We start from the raw sequence: 19,368 nt of genomic DNA, 5'->3' as shown, positions 1-19,368 counted from the left end.
ATGTATTTTTTTGTTCTCTTAAGATTATTCACAAAATTCGAGTTTTTACTTATATAACTATTTTTAAACGTTTTAAAATAAATAATTTAACATTTGTTTAACACTTATGTCACTGCATGACATCACTCCCTCGTCTATTTTTTTCACTCCCGTGAAATGAAATATAAATAATATACATATGTTTATTATAATATTTTTAGAAATTATCAATTTACTGAATCTTAACACCGCTATCAAAAAGGAAGATTTTTTTATACATTTGAACTATAATTTACAGTCCTTGTAATTCTAAGTCGATACACCAACTATAAATACTTGTTATCTCCTGACATAACCACGTCGTCTTTTATTGCAATTCTAGTTTTTGTCATAATTTCTGCCACTGTTTGGATCACACTTTCGGTCTTTTACACTGTTCGTATTCTTTGCTAACTCGGACTCAGTTTCTGTCAATTTCTTCAACTGTTCTTCGTGATTCCTTCTTACGGATATGTAATGGTAGAAGTACTGCTTAAGTTGCTCACTGGTCGATCCTATGAAGCGATTCCCTGTATCTTCATGTAACCAGAGAAGGAGTGTCTCTAAATTTTCATCCTGTTTCTTATATGATTGTCTGACCTCCTCGATGTCTTCTTTCTGAGACTCGTTTTGTTGAGACGCCAGTTCCAATTTCAATTCTGTTACACAGGACTCCATCTCAGCTGTAGCATTCCTCAGCTTTCCATTTTCAGCGATGAGCACCTTTTCTCGGTTGATCTCGTCAAGGGAATTTCTTACTTTGTTCAGCTCCGCCTGTGTTTGTTTTGCAAGTGTGCTGGCATTCAGTGCATTACATTGTCGTTTTTTCGACCCATTACGTTTAAGCAGGGATGTATTACGGATTACGTGAAGTTTCTTTGGGGAATATTTTTTGCTCAAAGTCAGTTTTCAAGTCCGCTTAAATTGCGGGAATTAGCAAAATTCAGATTCTGTTTCTTCTTTTATTCAGTTTTCAACAAAAATATATGGATGTCCACATAACAACACTAATTTCTAAAAACACAACTACAGTAATCAAAACTTTCTAATTATCTAGTCGGATATCTCGACATGAAAAACAGAAGTATATGTCCTAATTTCGTAGATAAAATTCTTCTGATTTTCTGTTATCATTGACTTTTTATGAGGTTCATGACAACAATAAAATTAACCAATGATATTGCAGGAAACCTACATGTCCCCTAGCAACAAATCTCGCATACCGCGATACCTAGTGAGATTTTACGCGGCCAGGTACCTTTGTCTGCGTGTCAAAAGATGATTATAAAGATTATGTAATAAAATGCAATAAGTATATTAACAGACATTTAAAAGCAATTACTTTGACACTGCAAGATTTTATCAATTCTAGTGAGAAATAAAATATTTCTGTAATAACAGCATGTAAATGTTTTGTTCTTTTAAGATTATTCACAAAATTCGAGTTTTTACATATACAACTATTTTTAAACATTTTAAAACAAATCATTTAACACTTTGTCACTGCATGACACATTCATCAAACTGAAGACGAAAAAAAAATCCACGTGATGTCCGACACAAATTGCTTTCTTTTCTGCTCTTTGGTTTCTTTCTTGCTTCTTTTTTTCTAGTGATTATGCCAAGCTGCAGCGGCCTAATGTATAAGGCACCTTCCTCGCAATTGTGAGGGATGTGTTACTGAAAATTAATGGTAACCTAGGTGCCTTGCAATAAAAAATATAGGAATCGGGAAGTCATGCTGTTCAATGTATGTAGATGTCTAATAAGTCAGCTTTTCTGGCTCTGAACAGTAGGGGTGACAATATAATAAACACTTTGTTGTTTTTTTATTCTTATTATGGACCAGATCAGACATTAAAAAGAAAAAAAAGAAAATTTTGTAAACCGAAAGCAAAAAATCTTCACTCACTAAAAGCCATCACAAGTATTTCGTGACTGCGGAGAATAAATTGTGTTTTATTTTTAGAATTCAAGCCAATGCTAATAGAAGTAGACTACTTAATCAAGATTTTATTCGGATACAGCGCATAATAAATTTGTTTCTATGCGTTATTTTTAGCTACCACGTGCCATGTCTCAGGAGAGCAAGTTTCCAAACAGTTTAAAAAGCAGGAAACACCAGAGGGCGCTCTTCAGTTGACTGGTTATATAAAGAGACAACCTGTGACTAGACTGAAACAATGCGCCGGTCAATGCACACACGACGATACCTGTTTTGATTTTTACTACATCTCGGAAGACAACGTTTGCCTGTTACATGATGTCAAAGAACAAAACGTCTATAGTATTCAAGCGTCACAAGCAGTGCACTACGAACACATTGGTAATATATATAGATATATCTATAACTATCATATTGTCTCCTTATTAAACTGCAATTTTATCGCTTGCGGCTGATGTGAATGGGATGGTGGTTTACGAATTGTTAGGAAAAATATAGTGTGTATATGGTTATTTATTTTACATGCATTAAAGCATTACTTAATGCCACTTAGCTGAATGTCCATTGTGAAGTGTAAGGTTGAACAGAGACATGAGCTTTTCACCATCGACTGTCGAAAGCATGATTATGAAAGTCGAAACGACGATGATGAGAAGTATTAATTAGGTAACGGTGGGCAGCTAAGCTAGGATTTTGCACCAACCTGTTCTCCGCAGGTAACTGTCAGCTTACCCACATGCATCAAAGGTGGCGGACCTTACATGGCGTAAAGATGTGTTTAAAGATGGTCATGTATGTTCAAACAATATTTTATGATGTCTTTCGGTTTTCATATATTGGTGATTGGCAATTTATTTATTTTATAAGACATTGAGATATTCAAATTTTAGAAACACTTCCAGTGAAAATGTAACATGTATTCGGTCAACAAATGATCAATTGTTAAAGTTTTGAACAAATCAATTTAAGCTTCATCATTTTATAACCATTGTCTCGATATATGTGAGACACCGTGGTAAACAAACAAATAGTCTAGTGTATGGTAAAATAAAATGTATTGGTCAATGAACCTGTTTTTAAGATTTTTACCAATGATTCAAGAGCTCTGCATCATAACTTGTTGAATTTAAGACATTACATGGAAATATTTAACTCGTCAAACGTTTTTGCATCATACTAAATACATAGTTAGAAAGACTTTTGATATATTTACTGGCGGGCTACCATTTTAAGATGAATTGTAAATTTATTGAGGAAGGAATTTTTATACTGCCAAATAGAGTATTACTTAGCTCTCGGTTAATCTGTAAAAGTTATTACTATCTTTAGAGCAAACACAAAATATTTCATGCTCAAATGATATGGCTATTACAGTCTATTTTAATTTGCAACACGGTAATCAGTTATATGTGTATTCCTTAAAAGTCTGATCGTCCCTGCTATATTTAGTGACCTTAAAAATGTGTTTCAGTTCTGTTCCCTGTGTTATTATAGTTTGATGTATTGGACCAGTACAAAATTGTTTGACTGTTTCGTAATGTGTACGTGTCTACATTACATCCGTGTAGCATGATCATGATAGTCTGCATTGTTCATATGTAGTCATTAAATTCAGAATGAACATAGAAATTTTGCAAGGAAATGGTTAATGGTTACAATGTTGTAAAAAAAAAACACACACACACACACATACACACACACACACACACACACACACACCAAAGAAGTTACTAGTTTAATACTTGTTTAACAGTCCCAACAGAAAAGGGACATTGCTGATTTCGGACCTGACAGAGTCAATACATCCGTCCTCCAGTATTTACAATGCTTTGATTCAAATTACGTGTACCGAGTCAACGATTTATTCTACAATATCCGGATAAATAACGTTTTGCCAATACTTTTAGTTTATCTGACGTGCAGAATCGCCTTAAATGATAAGATAACGACACGTATCACGGTGAAGATCTTCTTACTACATCTTCGTAATACTTCTTTCCACAAAGTCGTAACACTTCTCCCCACAACTTCGTAACATTTCTTCCCATAGCCTCGTAACACTTCTTACCACAACTTTGTCACACTTCTTACCATAGCTTCGTAACACTTCTTACCACAACTTCGTAATACTTCTTACCACAACTTTGTCACACTTCTTACCACAACTTTGTAATACTTTTTTGTTTTACAAGACACACGCGTAGAAGACTCCCTAAGCATACTGGATAAAATGTGAAGTAAATGGAAAAATATATACTCTGACCATAAACCGAGGTGAAATACATATAATTAGTTGTCTTTTACATTTCTGCTAGAAAAAAATGAATGAGAAGTGCACATTACCAGTTTGTAGGATTTCTTTCAAATTCGTCCTTTTTTCAGGCGTATCATTCGAGTGCCCGGTAAACAATGGAGGATGGGCAAGGGCAAGACTTCAAGACGGAGCCGTATACTTATTCAGGTATTTAGAGCGTTTACTTTTAATTTTTTTGTTTTTATTTTGCTGTTGTTGTTTTTGTCAGTCAAAATCACTGGTAAGTTCAAAGATTTAAGACTGGTATAATACATTTATTTCCCCTCTGTACATTATTTTCAGGTTGTTCAACGCTGGTGTTTCCCATACACAAGCCGTTGAGTACTGTCAGTCGATTGGCTCGCATCCGTTGAGAATACTCACAGCCGAAAAGATGGACTTTGTGCAAAATAACTTGACACAATGTTTAGGTATAACTTCCGTGCTTCATTTATTATTCTGTATAAACAACAAAGAACCCATACCAGTGACTAGAAAATTTTGAACTGTAGTTATTATAAATTACAATAAATTATACCATAGTATAATTTTCGTATAGCTGTGCAGCTATGAGTCATATTTGAGGAAGATCTCTTGCGAAAGGATTTTACTGGAATGCCGGAGTACACATGGGGTCATCCTCAACCGTTAACGTTACTCTGTGAGCTGTATTGGAGAAAACCTATGGTCTTACTCGACCATTTAAGTTGCACTATCAGCTGTATTGGAGTCAACCCATGGTCTTCCTTAGCCATTAAAGATGCATAGTCAGCTGTACTAAGTAAACCTTTGGAATTCCGCAGCCATTGATGTTGCATAGTTAGCTGTATTGGTGTTAACCTATGATCTTCCTCAGCCATTAAAACTACTGAAGTAAATCTATGGTCTTCCTCAACCATTTAAGTTGCATAGTAAGCTGTATTTAAGTAAACATCTGGTCTTCCTTGGCCACTAATATTGCATAGTTACCTGTATTGGAGTAAACATATGGTCTTCCTTGGCCATTAATATTGCATAGTTACCTGTATTTAAGTAAACATATGGTCTTCCTTGGCCATTAATATTGCATAGTTACCTGTATTGGAGTAAACATATGGTCTTCCTTAAATGTTGCATAGCCAGCAATATCAAAGTTAACGGTCTTCCCCAACCATTAATGTTGCATAGTTAGCTATACTGGAGTAAAGCTATGATCTGCCTCAGCCATTAAATTTTCATAGTTAGCTGTACTGGAGTAGACATATGGATATGGTCTTCCCAGACCATTAATGTTGCATAGTTAGCTGTACTGGAGTAAAGCTATGGTCTTCCTCGACCATTAAAGTTGCATAGTTAGAACTACTGGAGTAAAGCCATGACCTTCCTCGGCCATTAAAATTGCATAGTTAGCTGTACCGGAGTACTGCATACTAGTAGTCATTGAAGCTGCACAGTGAGGAGTATCTGAGTGAATTAAAATCAAACCATCACTGAAACAAACGAACAAACAGGATAATATCGTTCAGAAATCCCGGTCATTACATGAAAAAGTCTAAAATCTAGAAATAACTGATATTGACGACACTTTATACGTATAATGATATCAAATCACTCTTTCATACAGTTTGACAATAGTAAAAAGTGTATGATTAATATGTTAAAGGTGTTTCAGATAACTGATTATAGAGTTTATATTATTTTGTAGGAGTTAGTGGAAATAACTTCTGGGTGGATGGAACTAACGCTGGGGCTACAGATTACTCCGCGTCAGACGCATACAGAACGACGGATAATCAAATAGTTCCAATTAATACAGACGTTTTATGGGGGAGTAGAAATGGGCCGAATGACAATGCAAATGAACCACGCTGTATTTGGATACCAAGTGGATTTTCCTACTATTTCGATGACGTTCCTTGTACATACTGGGGGGTTAAATATATCTGTGAAAAACAACTGGTCTAATAAGGATTTAATTCTGTTATTTTCGTTGTCCATGACTTCAGGTAAATTTAACAAAATCATGTCTGTTCATTAGCAAATAGAATGCAATGTACCTTGTGGTCTGACACGTTACTTTGCTAGTGTTAAATACATTCAGAATACAAAGAAAACGTTTTTATCCAGTACGGTTTTAGTTTTCTCGTTTTGGCTACCGACTCTCAATTTATGGGGAATACTATGGCTATATTATATAGAAAATGGTCTAACTGAGGATGAGGGTTGTCATAAAACCGCCCACACAATAATGCTACCGGTACCGAATACCAGCGTTAGACTTTTCTATTGTATTGTCGCTATTCTTGCATAAAAACATAACATGACTACTAAATGTATCGTTTTCATATATAATGACTTTACGTAGTCGGTACATTTTAAATTCCCATTCTGTTGTTCTTGGAAACGGAAAACATGTTTTAAATATCCATAACCGTGGCCCAGAAATCAACAACACTAAAATCAGCAAGTACTGAAGCCTTTAAATGATTTTTAATCTCTCGTTATAAAAAAACATGACATTACCATTAATTATTCATATTACTTTAAAATTTGGTAAACAGGAACAAAAATTCAAGATGAATGTAGGGATAACGCATGCTTTTTCGTGTTATAACATCTGCAGAATCCCATCTGCAGGGATCGGTTGTTTTAACACGAAAAAACTGACACACTTTGAGTACGGGTGAGTACGAATTACCGTAGTGACAGGCCTCCAAGCATTTTATGTAAATTCTTCGAGAAATTAGAATAAAACATACCGACTGATACTTACCAAAATCATTTATATCATTTCTAAAAACAAACAATCGCACAAGTTACATGCGATTCTTATACAGTCATGGTTAAGTACAAAAACTGAATCGACGCCAACTTCTAAAAGGGGAGAAGCGAGTAAAACATTGTATAGGGGCAATGCATTAAGCGTTTGTAACTGATACGGCAAACATTTTATGGATTAGATTGCATCTTTTATGCTACAAGAAGAGATTTTTATGGAAATAACAAGACTTAGATACCAGATGTAAGTCTGCACAGAAATATATATACGTCCCTGAGAAAGCATCTTAAAAATTAGTATGCGTGAACTGCCTTCTTTGCACACGATTTTGCTCCTCTTAAAACATGGGCGAATCCGGTGCGGTGAAAAGGAATGTTATGCACACACTGAATGTGTAGATATTTCTCGCGGCAGCTGAAAAAAAAATAAGGTAGGGTTGCTGTCAACCTAAATTAGTTACTGACTAGTCATAGTTTTGGCCCCGGAAATAAATATAACTGATTTTGCCCTGCACATTATGCATGAACATTATAAGCCAGGAAAGCAGTCGGTCATGACTGGAGGCTCCGCTCTTCTATGTGGAAGACAAGATTGGTAGTTACTGAAGTTATCAAGCTCGCTCAATGTGGCGGCTGGATAAAAAGATTTACAAAACAAAGCCAACGTACTTAGCATGACTCGCCCAAATGACATGCATTTCCGTGGTAAATCCAAAGCGTCGAACAAAGTAAATTTCAAAATAGAGGTTTTCATTGCTCGTCCTATATGAGTTCCTTCCGAAAATGAAGTAGTGCAGACCTTACAATCTGGACCTTAAGTTAACTAGTCTTGTACAGCTGCAGGACCCCCAAATGTAAAAATGGTCACATAATGTAAAAATGGTAACAAACGTAAAATAATTTTACCGTGTATGTAAAACCTTTCTACAAATGTAAAACAGAGTTGTTGCAAATGTAAAAACGTTGTTGGTGACATATGTAATAAAAAAGCGTCACTAATGTAAAAACAAAATTTTGGGAACATATGTAAAATCAATTTCCTACAAATGTAAAACACAATTTTTGCAGTCACCCTGTGATTTCATCTATATGAAATAGTTTCGCCTTTTATTTTCTAAAACAAATACTATATAGCCGGAGTGGTCTACACAGTGATATGAGTAGTGTGCGCGCGTGTGTGTAGTAATGGACTTCTCCGTCCCTCAGTTTGTACATTCCTTCTGCATAAAATATAGAAGACAATGCTCCTAGCGACGAGTACAGGTAAATTGCTTAGTTTTGGCTTAGTCTTGGACTTACGACCGGACTTATTTGGCCTCCGTGACCGAGTGGTTAAGGTGGCTGACTTCAAATCACTTGCCCCTAATCGATGTGGGTTCGAGCCTTACTCGGGGCGTTGAATTCTGCATGTGAGGAAGCTATCCAGCTGGCTTACGGAAGGTCGGTGGTTCTACCCAGGTGCCCGCTCGTGATGAAAAAAAAATGCACGGAGGGGCACCTATAGGGTCTTCCTCCACCATCAAAGCTGGGAAGTCGCCATATGACCTAAATTTGTGTCGTAAACCCAACAAAATAAAATAGATAAGCCAAAATTTAAAACCGACTTAAATTTCTATCTTTGCATATTCATCAAACAACAATAGACTTATCTTAGGCAGTCTTGTCTTAGTTTTGACTTAAGTCAAAATAATAAAATATGTATGACAAATAACAGATGTTCGCTTTACAACAATGAGCGGCACGGTGCCTGTCATTTCACCTAGAGTTTACAGCCAAACTTCGCAGTGATGCACGTTTGTTTATGTTTTCTGGACATATAAAAGGTACTGTAAACCATGTACATAAACAATAATACTACTCACATTTTGTCAGTCCCGATAGCTCAGTTGTAAGCATCTATCTTGAAATGTTGAATTCTGCGGGCCGTAGGTTCGAATCCACGCGGGCGCCATAATTTACCATCAGAATCCATACTTCTTTCATTCAGATTTGTTTACTAACACTGCGTATTCTCTATGCCAGAACGCCAGACAGATATTTGCACATTTGCCGTTGTTTCTTTCCGTCGTTGTGACGGGGCGCCAGAACGATAGAACGCTAAGACGACGTTTTTTGGCATCGTTTATAAGTGTCGTTCTTTCGTTCTGTCGCGTTGCATTCTTCGTTATGTCGTTTTGACGGGGGCACCAGAACGACAGAAAAAACAACAACAAATGTAAAAATATAGTTCTTTCGTTATGGCGGTGGCGCCAGAACGACAAAACAATATTTGTAGATATCGTTCACCATATATAAGTAAGTTCGTTGCGCACTTTGCTATAAAGTGAATAAAGTTATCTGTGATGATTAATCGAACAATATGGATGTAGATCAGACTGTGATGTATGTTACCAAAACGCATTTGTTTGATTTTCTCACGGCTTGAACTTTGAACCTTTGTTACTTTGAAACTGTTCACATGTATTTCGGAATACTTAATGAAATGTAATTTATTCAGGCGTTTAGGCTATTTCGTGTTCGTCTGTACATTTTATACAATACTTTGATTGAAGGCACTAAATCATTTGCATCCGTAAAATGTATCATGTGGGCCATTCTAACAAATGCTCGCGTAATGTCAATCACATGACTAGCTTTTATTAATAACATCGGAGATGACCGTTTGGAAGCCCCGGTGGTATAAAACCGAATTCAAAAAAGAACTTGAAATAACACAGGTAAGCCGTGTAACCTTGCTGTAGTCCTAAAAACGCCCACATTCGACAAGCCTCATACTTCAATAAGTCCACATCGGCAAAGTCTTACCTCTTGACAAGTTCCGTTTTCTGATATAATCTAATGGATTCAACCTGTGACGAAATATTATCGGACGGGTCTTCTTTGTAGAACTCGACCTTGCAAAATAACACAGGTGGTACAGTACAGTAGCCATTTTTGTTTTTGACTTAAGTTTGACTTAATAAATACCAGTCCTAAAATCGACTCAAATTATGGACTTAATTTTTTGTCTAAGACTTTTGAGGAATAAGCTTAAGTCGATATTTTGAGACTAAGTCAAGACTTAAATCAAATTATTAGTATTGGCCCTTTCGTGGATACGGCCCCAGTTTTCCTACGTTCGTACACAGAAGTAGAACACAAAAAGCGAGAATTTCGTGCTTCGCCATAGACCACAAGTTTACCGTATGATCTTTGGTATGCAACAATTTTCTTTTGTCATGTCTTTAAAGATTCTATTCCCTACTGGGCCGGTGTCCGTGCTGAGAAAACCGGAAAACCTAACCTGAGACTTCAGGATGTACAGATAGGCTGGTGGGGTGTGCGAGGACTGGGTTGGCAAGGATTCAGACATCAGGTGAAAGCTCAATTTCTCCTGTTCCTGTCACCAAAAATGATAATACTAAGCCTAGGTGGGAATGGTTTAACTAATATTAAAACCCCTGGAATTAGAGAAATTATCCAAAGGGAAATTTCCTATCTAAGGAATGCTCTCCCAAATAGTGATTGTTTGGATGCATATCCTTCAACGGCGTGTATGGAATGGGGCAAGGGATGGGCATAAAACTTTAGAACAAAAAAGAAAGCGTCTAAATCGTTTGGGCCGTAGAATTGTACTGGAGTCCGGAAATGGTGATGTCATAATGCCTGATATCGACAGTGAAACCAACTTCTATCGCAGTGACGGCGTACATTTAAATGATGTTGGATTGGAGTTCTACCTCGATTACATTAAAGATGTCATTTCTAAACAATGTTCAACTTAAATAAAATAGAAGTAACATCTACATAACGTTTATCGTTTTGTGTTTTCTTCTGATACATGTTTACCAACCAAACAGTTAGGTCCTCTATTATATAATTATCAAAGTCCTCTATTATATAATTATCAAAGGCTTACCAGAATTTTGGGGGATAAATTGAAATGCAATTTATTGTGGCCGAAAATTCTGTCGGCTCGAAGGTGATCAGACGTACTTTATAAGACGGAAATTTCTTAATGGTAAATATTTACATACACTTTCAAGATTTTATTAATTAAAAACTCGAAGTCCGGTTTCGGTAAAAGTTTGGGCACCCGAGCAGAACGGAAACTGGAATTCGGGCAATAGAAATTGTTCGGGTCAGTGGCAAGTGTCGTCTGTTGCGGTTTACGGAATGTCTGTAGATATTTTCCAACTTTCAAATAAGTCGGGTGTAATTGCATAGGTATTGTCCTAGTACCGAGGTAATACCTACATAGCCTTGCTTGTGTCTATCTTGCCTTGCGTCCGTCGTAGCCTCGCTTTGATAACTTTCTCGACTAGTATCTAAAGGTTATTGAACGGTCTCCTTGCATGCATTTGCTTAGCGTAAACCAATGTAAATTTTGCCTTGCGTCCGTTGTAACCTTTACATAGACGGCGGTGTGTGCTATATCTTGCCTTGATAAATTTTGCTTATACGGGTATTTCATATTAGGCAGGTGCGTCCGATCTCCTTCCGGTCGACTGAAAAACTTACCTTTTCTGAGTGGCCACAACATGCCATTTCTTTAGCGATAATAAGTCAGAATATAATTAAAGTTTACTGAAAATTCTGATATGATCTCGTGTATTTATTGCAAACTTATTATTGTTACGTCTTAAATGAGATAGTTGATCAATGTTCTGTAACTTTCTGTGCAGGGCACCCTGCAATTTTAATAAATAAATGGTTATTTCAAATTTTAACGTTTGTTTAGTTCTACATTTCGAATGATAAAATTATTGTACTCCCGAACCATTTTCGGTACATATTTTATTTCCAAATGCATTATATATTTTACAGCTATCTCACGCCTACTCGATTTGCTTCTTAATATTAGTTAAAATGTAAATATTTGACAATGAAAGTGCTTTCATGACCATGGCCAAATTTACTGCAAACTCAGCTTGTTGGTAAACATCACCACGACTACAAATTTAAGAATGAGATCGAATTAGCAAACTTAAAGTTCCCTGTAAAGTTAAATCATATCTACATCGTCTATAATTCCCCGATTTTTGATATTTGATACACTGCCTGTAAAAATGCAAAACATATGATGACACTCACCTTTGTCGATGTTCTTTTATCGCGACGTGCACTACCTCGGAAGTTGCGCAGAGCAGTTTACCGTATACCTCTTAAAGAGATAATTTACCAGGCGTGTATTATGCTGTTTGCGCCTGAACCTGAGCAAAATATTGATCTCATGCAAAAAGCAGTAACAGTTCAAAGTTTTAAAAGGTGTTGATCAGAAACATCATTTCCGGAGCAAAAATTGTTTGTTATTGAAACTTTTATTTGCATCCGTTTCTAATATTTATCAAATGATGTTCGTTTCTTTTGTCTCTTTATAAAAACCTATTTAAGATCAATTATCGATAAAAAGAATAAAAACCGTTCCAATATTCTCATTTAAAGCTAAGTAAAAACAAAAACTTTATAAAGTGACCGTCAATAACAGTATCACAAAAACAATTTTATAACAATAATGATCAATAGAGAGCAATCAATCTGTACATTACTAATAAAAGAACTTTAAGTGAAACCACTCCTTTAACCATCAAAGCAAATAAAACTTATATATATATTCCAATATTTCAACAGTGGAATCATTAATGACAATTTTTTAAACGTGATGAAAGCCGTGGGCTGTGAACTTGGAATCATGCATTATTGTACAAGTGTGATTTTATATTTTGTTCTTCTTTTTGGTGAGTTCAGAGCTTATTAGTTTCAATAAGTGATTTTTAGAAGAAAATCAGTATTTGGCCCGTAACCATGTAAAGTACAAAGCTTATAGGGGTAGACCTTCATATATTTAAACCCTCTGGTAAAAATAACCCATGTTGAGTTTTTCATATATTTCTTTGATAAGAAGTGAATACATGCAAATCAACTTGGCAGTTTTGTTAAGGAATGGGTGTGACTTACATTTACAACTTATGGACTAAAAATGATCGTTAGTTTTTTTTTTTTTTTTTTTTTTTTTTTTTTTTTTTTTTTTTGTTTTGTTTTTTGAAAATTCCGTAACAATTTCTTCAGTCAGTGAAATCGAACAAAAATCCAAGTCTATTTTCAAGGGCAGTTAATTTAAAATCAAGCATCGGTACCTATGATTTTTAATGCATATTTCCGTTTCAAACTTGATTCTCAGTCAGTACACAAAAAAGTTTTAAAGAAATTCTGTCCGTAGGAAAATTTTGCCTCTATACATATAGGAAACTGTCAGATGTGTCTTTAAACACATAAATACTTAGCTTAAAAAGATAAAATAATCAAAGTGTTTTTAAAAACTAAAAATATAAGACACTGTCTACGGATGTTTATTCCATGCAATAAGTTTGATGTTGATTACCGAAAGAGAAATGGGCATAGCCGTTGAAGGAGTTGCAAACTTCATACATAGAAACAGCGTCATTAACAACACAATACACAACATACAACAATCCTTAACAAATGCTTATACATACTTACTTGTATACATACCAATAAAAGTATACATGCCAGTAACCGAAAAAGGTAACCTTCTTTCTGGCGCATTCATCAAACTGAAAAAAGAAAGGAATTTTCCACGTGATGTCCGACACAAATTGCTTTCTTTTCTGCTCTTTGGTTTCTTCCCTGCTTCTTTTTTTTCTTGCGAAACTTATTTTTTCCGGGTTTTTTTTTTCTTGTAATTATTATGCTGAGCTGCGGTGTCCTAGTGGATAAGGCACCTGGCTCGCAGTCGAGAGGGACTTGATACTCAGGAGAGACCGGTTGGTGAGTCGCCAGCTAGTTAAATAATGGTTACCGTGGTGCCTGGCATTAGGAATCGGGAAGTAATGCTGTTCAATGTATGGGGGTGTCTCATAAGCCAACTTGACTGGTCCTTCCAGTAGGGGTGACACTTCAATAAACAAATAAACACTTCACTTTTTTTATTTTATTAAACAGAGGTCCGAACCAATGCTTAAATCCGAAAATTTAGCATTTATTAAAGAAAGAGATACTTACCTTTATATGTTTCGTAATTATAAGAACAAATCTGACTACAGATTGTGCAGTAAATATAGAAATATGGTACAAAGAAAAATCTGAGTGCAATTAGTAAAAACCTCGGCATGGAACTGGAAAATGGCAAGAAGTTGCTTATTGATAATATACTCTCTCTGCATTTGGGGGAAAACAGAATGTATTCTCTTTGGGAGTAAGAGAAAGTTAAAACAAATAGAAGAATTTTCTATCAAGTTGTGTAATTAGGTCACAGAAATCAGTCAAATACGAGTATTTAGGTCATGTTTTAGACAAAACTTTGGATGGTAGCACTTGGGCAAATGATATTATTAAGAAAATTAATTCAAGAATTACGTTCTTATACAGGCAAAATAATGTCTCAGGCTTTAACATGAGGAAGACTCTGTGTAATTCTCTTATACAATGCTTGTTTGACTATGCTTGTTCTGCATGGTATAATGATTTGTGTAAAACCCTTAAAACTAAGCTTCAGGTTACGCAGAATAAAGTCGTCAGATTTATGCTGAATGTGCCTGCTAGGACTTCGCTCACAAATTCAGATTTTCAGAAGCTCGGTATTCTGAGAATTGAAGATCGGGTCAAACAATTGAGCCTTAATCATGTGCATAAGATATACTATTGTAAATGTCCGAAATATTTAAGTGAACATTTCACTAAGAAATCAGACATGCATATATACAGTACAAGGAAAAAATAGTTTTAATTTTCATGTGCCATATGTAATTCGATTACAGCCGATACTTTTTATTTTAACAGTATTTTAGTATGGAATTCACTTCCTGAGAGAGTACAATCTATTTGAGGACAGCACAGGTTTAAAAGGGAAGTGAAAAGATACTTGCTTAGTAAATACTGATATTTAACATTGTTGAAACAGTATGAAATTTTATAGTTTTAAGTAATAATTGTGTTTTAAATTGTTACTTTAACCATTTCAGACTAATATTTTTAACAGGATTTTCTACCGAAATTATGGTACAGTTTCCTGTTTAGTTTATTAGCTTTGAATTTCAATTATGCTGCCGTCTTGACCTTGTCCTTCACCTATTTGTTCTCTGTTGTCTGTTTGTCTGTTTGCATGTGTAAATGTAGGTTTGTTAGACTCAGTCATTGACCCCATTGGAAATAAGTCTCTCTTTTTTTACTTTCATGGGCTTTCCAAGCAAAATGTCTAGTCACTACTTACCTTGAGTCTACAGAATTAGTTTCAATTTAAAGTAAGAAAATAACTAAAAATAGACTGGTATGGTAAAAAACATTTTGTAGTCTTTACCTCTTGGTGATATTTATTCATTTTAGACTAGGGGTTCTGTGATATTTTTGTGATCTCAGCTCTGTATGTTTGGTTTTTTTTCTGTACCTGTTAGTAGTCGCAAATTGACGCGATGTTGACCTTGCTGATTATTCTATTGGTTATTTAAATTATAAAATAAAGGGTGATTATGTAGCCGTATAATTTATATGGAATTATTTATACAGTGCAGTATCAAAGTATTATAATACTTTCATCAGATAAAATTTCCGTACTTAATTTTAATTTACAACCAAATTTATATTTTCTTTTTTCGTCCCAGTCGTGTTTTACGTACACTCCTTTTCAATAATAGGTTGTGCCTCATTATGTATTATAATGCAAAGTTCAACCATCGGGGTCAAGTTGCGTCCACTTTTTTTTTTATAATGTTGTATGATGGATTTTTTGCTAAATAAATCTATCTATCTACCTATCTATCTATGGGTTAGATCAGATATTAAAAATAAAAACTTGAAATTGTGCAAATAAATCATGTCATTTACGACATACACTGCACTCACAGAAGCCATCATAAATAGTCTGCGCCTGCGGGCGCGGGGAATAAATTGTGTTTTATTTTTCGAATTTAAACCAATTTTTTTTCGGATACAGCACATAATAAATTTGTTTCCATGCGTTATTTTTAGCTATCACGTGCCATGTCTCAGGAGAGCAAGTTTCCAAACAGTTTAAAAAGCAGGAAACACCAGAGGGCGCTCTTCAGTTGACTGGTTATATAAAGAGACAACCTGTGACCAGACTGAAACAATGTGCCGGTCAATGCACACACGATGATACCTGTTTTGATTTTTACTACATCTCGGAAGAGAACATTTGTCTGTTACGTGATGTCAAAGAGCAAAATGTCTATAGTATTCAAGCTTCACAGGCAGTGCACTACGAACACACTGGTAATATACATAGATATATTATTACTATCATATTGTCTCATTAAATTGCAATTATATCGCTAGTGGCTGATGTGAAAGGGATGATGGTTTACGAATTGTGTGTATGTGCTTTTTTTTTTACATGCATTAAAGCATTACTTGCCACTTAGCTATATATCTTTGATGGCTGTCAGTGTGAGATGTTTACAAGCGTTACCCCAATAACGTCAAATTATAAATGAGACATTTAAAATGTTTGGTGGTCGAAAATCAGTTTTGAACGGAGACATGAGACTCTCACCATCGACAGTCGAAAGCACGATGATGAAAGTCGAAAGCACGATGATGAAAGTCGAAACCACGATGGTGAAAGTCGAAACCACGATGAGTCGAAACCACGATGGTGAAAGTCGAAACCACGATGGTGAAAGTCGAAAGCACGATGATGAAAGTCGAAACCACGATGGTGAAAGTCGAAACCACGATGGTGAAAGTCGAAACTGCGACGACGAAAACTCGAAAGTCGAAACCACGATGATGAAAGCACGAAACCAGTGGTGAAAATGTGAAATTATATCGCGTTTTCATCATAGTGGTTTCGTGAGTTCGAGTCTTACCATCGTCGTTCTATTTTCCCCAATCCTGTTTTCGATCTTTCAACATCGTGGTTCGGACTTTCGTTCTGTAGTTCATGAGTCGATTTCAAGTATAAGTTCAGGAAAAAATTCATAGCCCAAACGGTAAAGCCGAACAAAATACAGCCGTTCACCTGATAAAGACTTTGGTATGATTGACGGTATGCAGTGTCGTCGAATGAGCAAAGCAGATATATTCTTCTTTAAAATTTTCAAGATTTATAGTGGATTAATGTATTTTACTTTGTAGTTTGTTTTGTTTTTGGTTAAGCGCCGTTTTTCAACAGTATTATCAATTAAGTAACGATGGGCAGTTAAGCTAGGATTTTGCACCAACCTGTTCACCGCAGGTAACTGCCAACTTACCCACATGCATCAGAGGAGGCGGACCTTAATGTGAAATGGATATATGTTTTGAATGATGTCATGTACGTTTCAACGTGATTTTTATGACATTTAAATCGGTTTTCATTATTCGATAGGCGACCTTATTATTTCAAAGATTAGATTTTCAATTAAAAACACCTCGTAAAAATGTAACACATAAGAATCTGAAAGCTTCACTATTTTTATAACCATTGTCTCCGTATATGTGAGACACCATTGAAACGGCGGTGAAACTGATCTTTACCTAGAGGACAAAATTAAAATAATTAGCGAGTCTGAACATGCTGCAGATCACAAAGAACGTACTTGTCCAAATAAAGACCGGAAACTTTCTAAAAACTGACTTTTAACTTCTAGTCCCGAGAGTGTGCGTTTTTCTGGAAATTGCACTGTATTGGAATGTCAATCCCTCCCGCAGAATCAACAGCAAAACATAGATTTAGTAATGTGATAGTAGTAGCCTGGTTATCGTTATAACTATCTTGATAACACTTTCAAGAATAGAGTTTCCAATGAAGCTTCTCATAGCTGTAAATAAACATATACATGTAGTCTAGTGTATGGTAAGATAAATAAACTGTATTGTTCAATATACTTGTTTTTAAGAATTTTGCCCATGATTCAAGAGCACTGCATCATAACATGCTGACAATACATGGACATATTTAACTCTCAAACGTTTTTACACCATACTAAAATATATAGTTAGAAAGACGTTAACGTTGCCGTTTTTAATATATTTACGTTTATTAATATGCCAATACTTCTAGTTTATCAAATGTGCAGAGCCACCTTAAATGATAAGACGATGACACGTATCACGATGAAGATCTTCTTACCACAACTTCTTAACACTTCTTACCACAACCTCGTAACACTTCTTACCACAACTTCATAATATTTCTTACCAAAACTTCGAAACACTTCTTACCACAACGTCTTAACAGTTCTTACCACAACTTTGTCACACTTCTTACCACAACTTCGTAATTCTTCTTTGATATGATCGTTAAGAGGCACGCTGTTGCCTTTTTCCTGTTAGATGATATGCTTTCATTGGTTTAAGATACACACGCGTGGAAGACTCCCTAACAGCCATCTACATCTACATTGTACGTCAAACTGTCAACATTGACCATGACTTGACGGTGCGCAAGAAAAGACAACAGTTAAGAAATATATTGGATAAAATGTTAAAAATATATATATACCCCTACCCTGAACCAATCTGAAGAGGTAGGATCCATGTTTTTCGTATTGTTGGGATATGGCCAAATACATATAATTAGTTATCTATTACATTTCTGCTAGAAACTTGTGTGAGGAGTGCACATTACCAGTTTGTAGGATTTCTTCCCAATTCGTCATTTTTTTTTCAGACGTATCAATCCAGTGCCCGGTAAATAATGGAGGATGGGCAAAGGCAAGACTTCAAGACGGAACCGTTTACTTATTCAGGTATTCAGTGCGGTTATTTTTAAAATCTTTTTTTGTCTGTTTTTTTTTTTCTTTCTTGTCAGTTAAAATCAGTGGCAAATGCAAATGAGATTGGTATAACACAGTTATTTCCCCTTTCTACATTATTTTCAGGTTGTTCAGCGCTGGTGTTTCCCATACACAAGCCGTTGAGTACTGTAAGTCGATTGACTCGCATCCGTTGAGAATACTCACTGCCGAAAAGATGAAATTTGTGCAAAATAACTTGACACAATGTTTAGGTATAAGTTCAATGTATTATTTATTGTTCTGTATAAACAACAAAGGGAGCATACTAGCGTCTAGAAAATTTAGAACTGAAGTTATATACATGATATATAGTAACTGTATCATAAAATAATTTCTTTATTTCATAGGGTGCTATAATGTTATTGGGCCATCATTTGAGGAAGATGTCTTGCGGATGGTCAGTGATTTTACCGGAAGGCCGAAGTACACCTGGGGTTTTCCTCAACCGTTAACGTTGCAACGTTAGCTGTATTGGAGAAAACCTATGGTCTATCTCAGTCATTAAAGTTGCATAGTGAGCTGTACTGGAGTAAAAATATGGTCTTCCACGGCCATTAAAGCCGCATAGTCAGCTGGACACTGGAGTAGAAATATGGTCTTCCTCGGCCATTAAAGCTGCA

At 35.6% G+C, this 19,368-nt stretch overlaps 2 protein-coding genes across 2 annotated transcripts in view; one reads left to right on the top strand and one right to left on the bottom strand.

Moving 5' to 3' along the window:
• LOC123540439 (phosducin-like protein 3) overlaps positions 1–19,368 on the bottom strand; it is a 478,889-nt gene that overhangs the window by 218,279 nt on the left and 241,242 nt on the right. The window lies entirely within an intron of this gene.
• On the top strand, positions 1,777–6,648 carry LOC128549253 (uncharacterized). The gene is made up of 5 exons (XM_053525783.1): positions 1,777–1,810; positions 2,081–2,344; positions 4,346–4,424; positions 4,560–4,687; positions 5,941–6,648. The coding sequence occupies exons 1-5, from the start codon at positions 1,777–1,779 to the stop codon at positions 6,198–6,200; spliced, it is 765 nt and encodes a 254-aa protein (XP_053381758.1). The 3' UTR covers positions 6,201–6,648.

The sequence above is a fragment of the Mercenaria mercenaria genome, chromosome 16 (assembly GCF_021730395.1).
Source record: "Mercenaria mercenaria strain notata chromosome 16, MADL_Memer_1, whole genome shotgun sequence".
NCBI classification, from domain to species: domain Eukaryota; kingdom Metazoa; phylum Mollusca; class Bivalvia; order Venerida; family Veneridae; genus Mercenaria; species Mercenaria mercenaria.
This window is presented reverse-complemented; position numbering and strand designations above follow the sequence as displayed.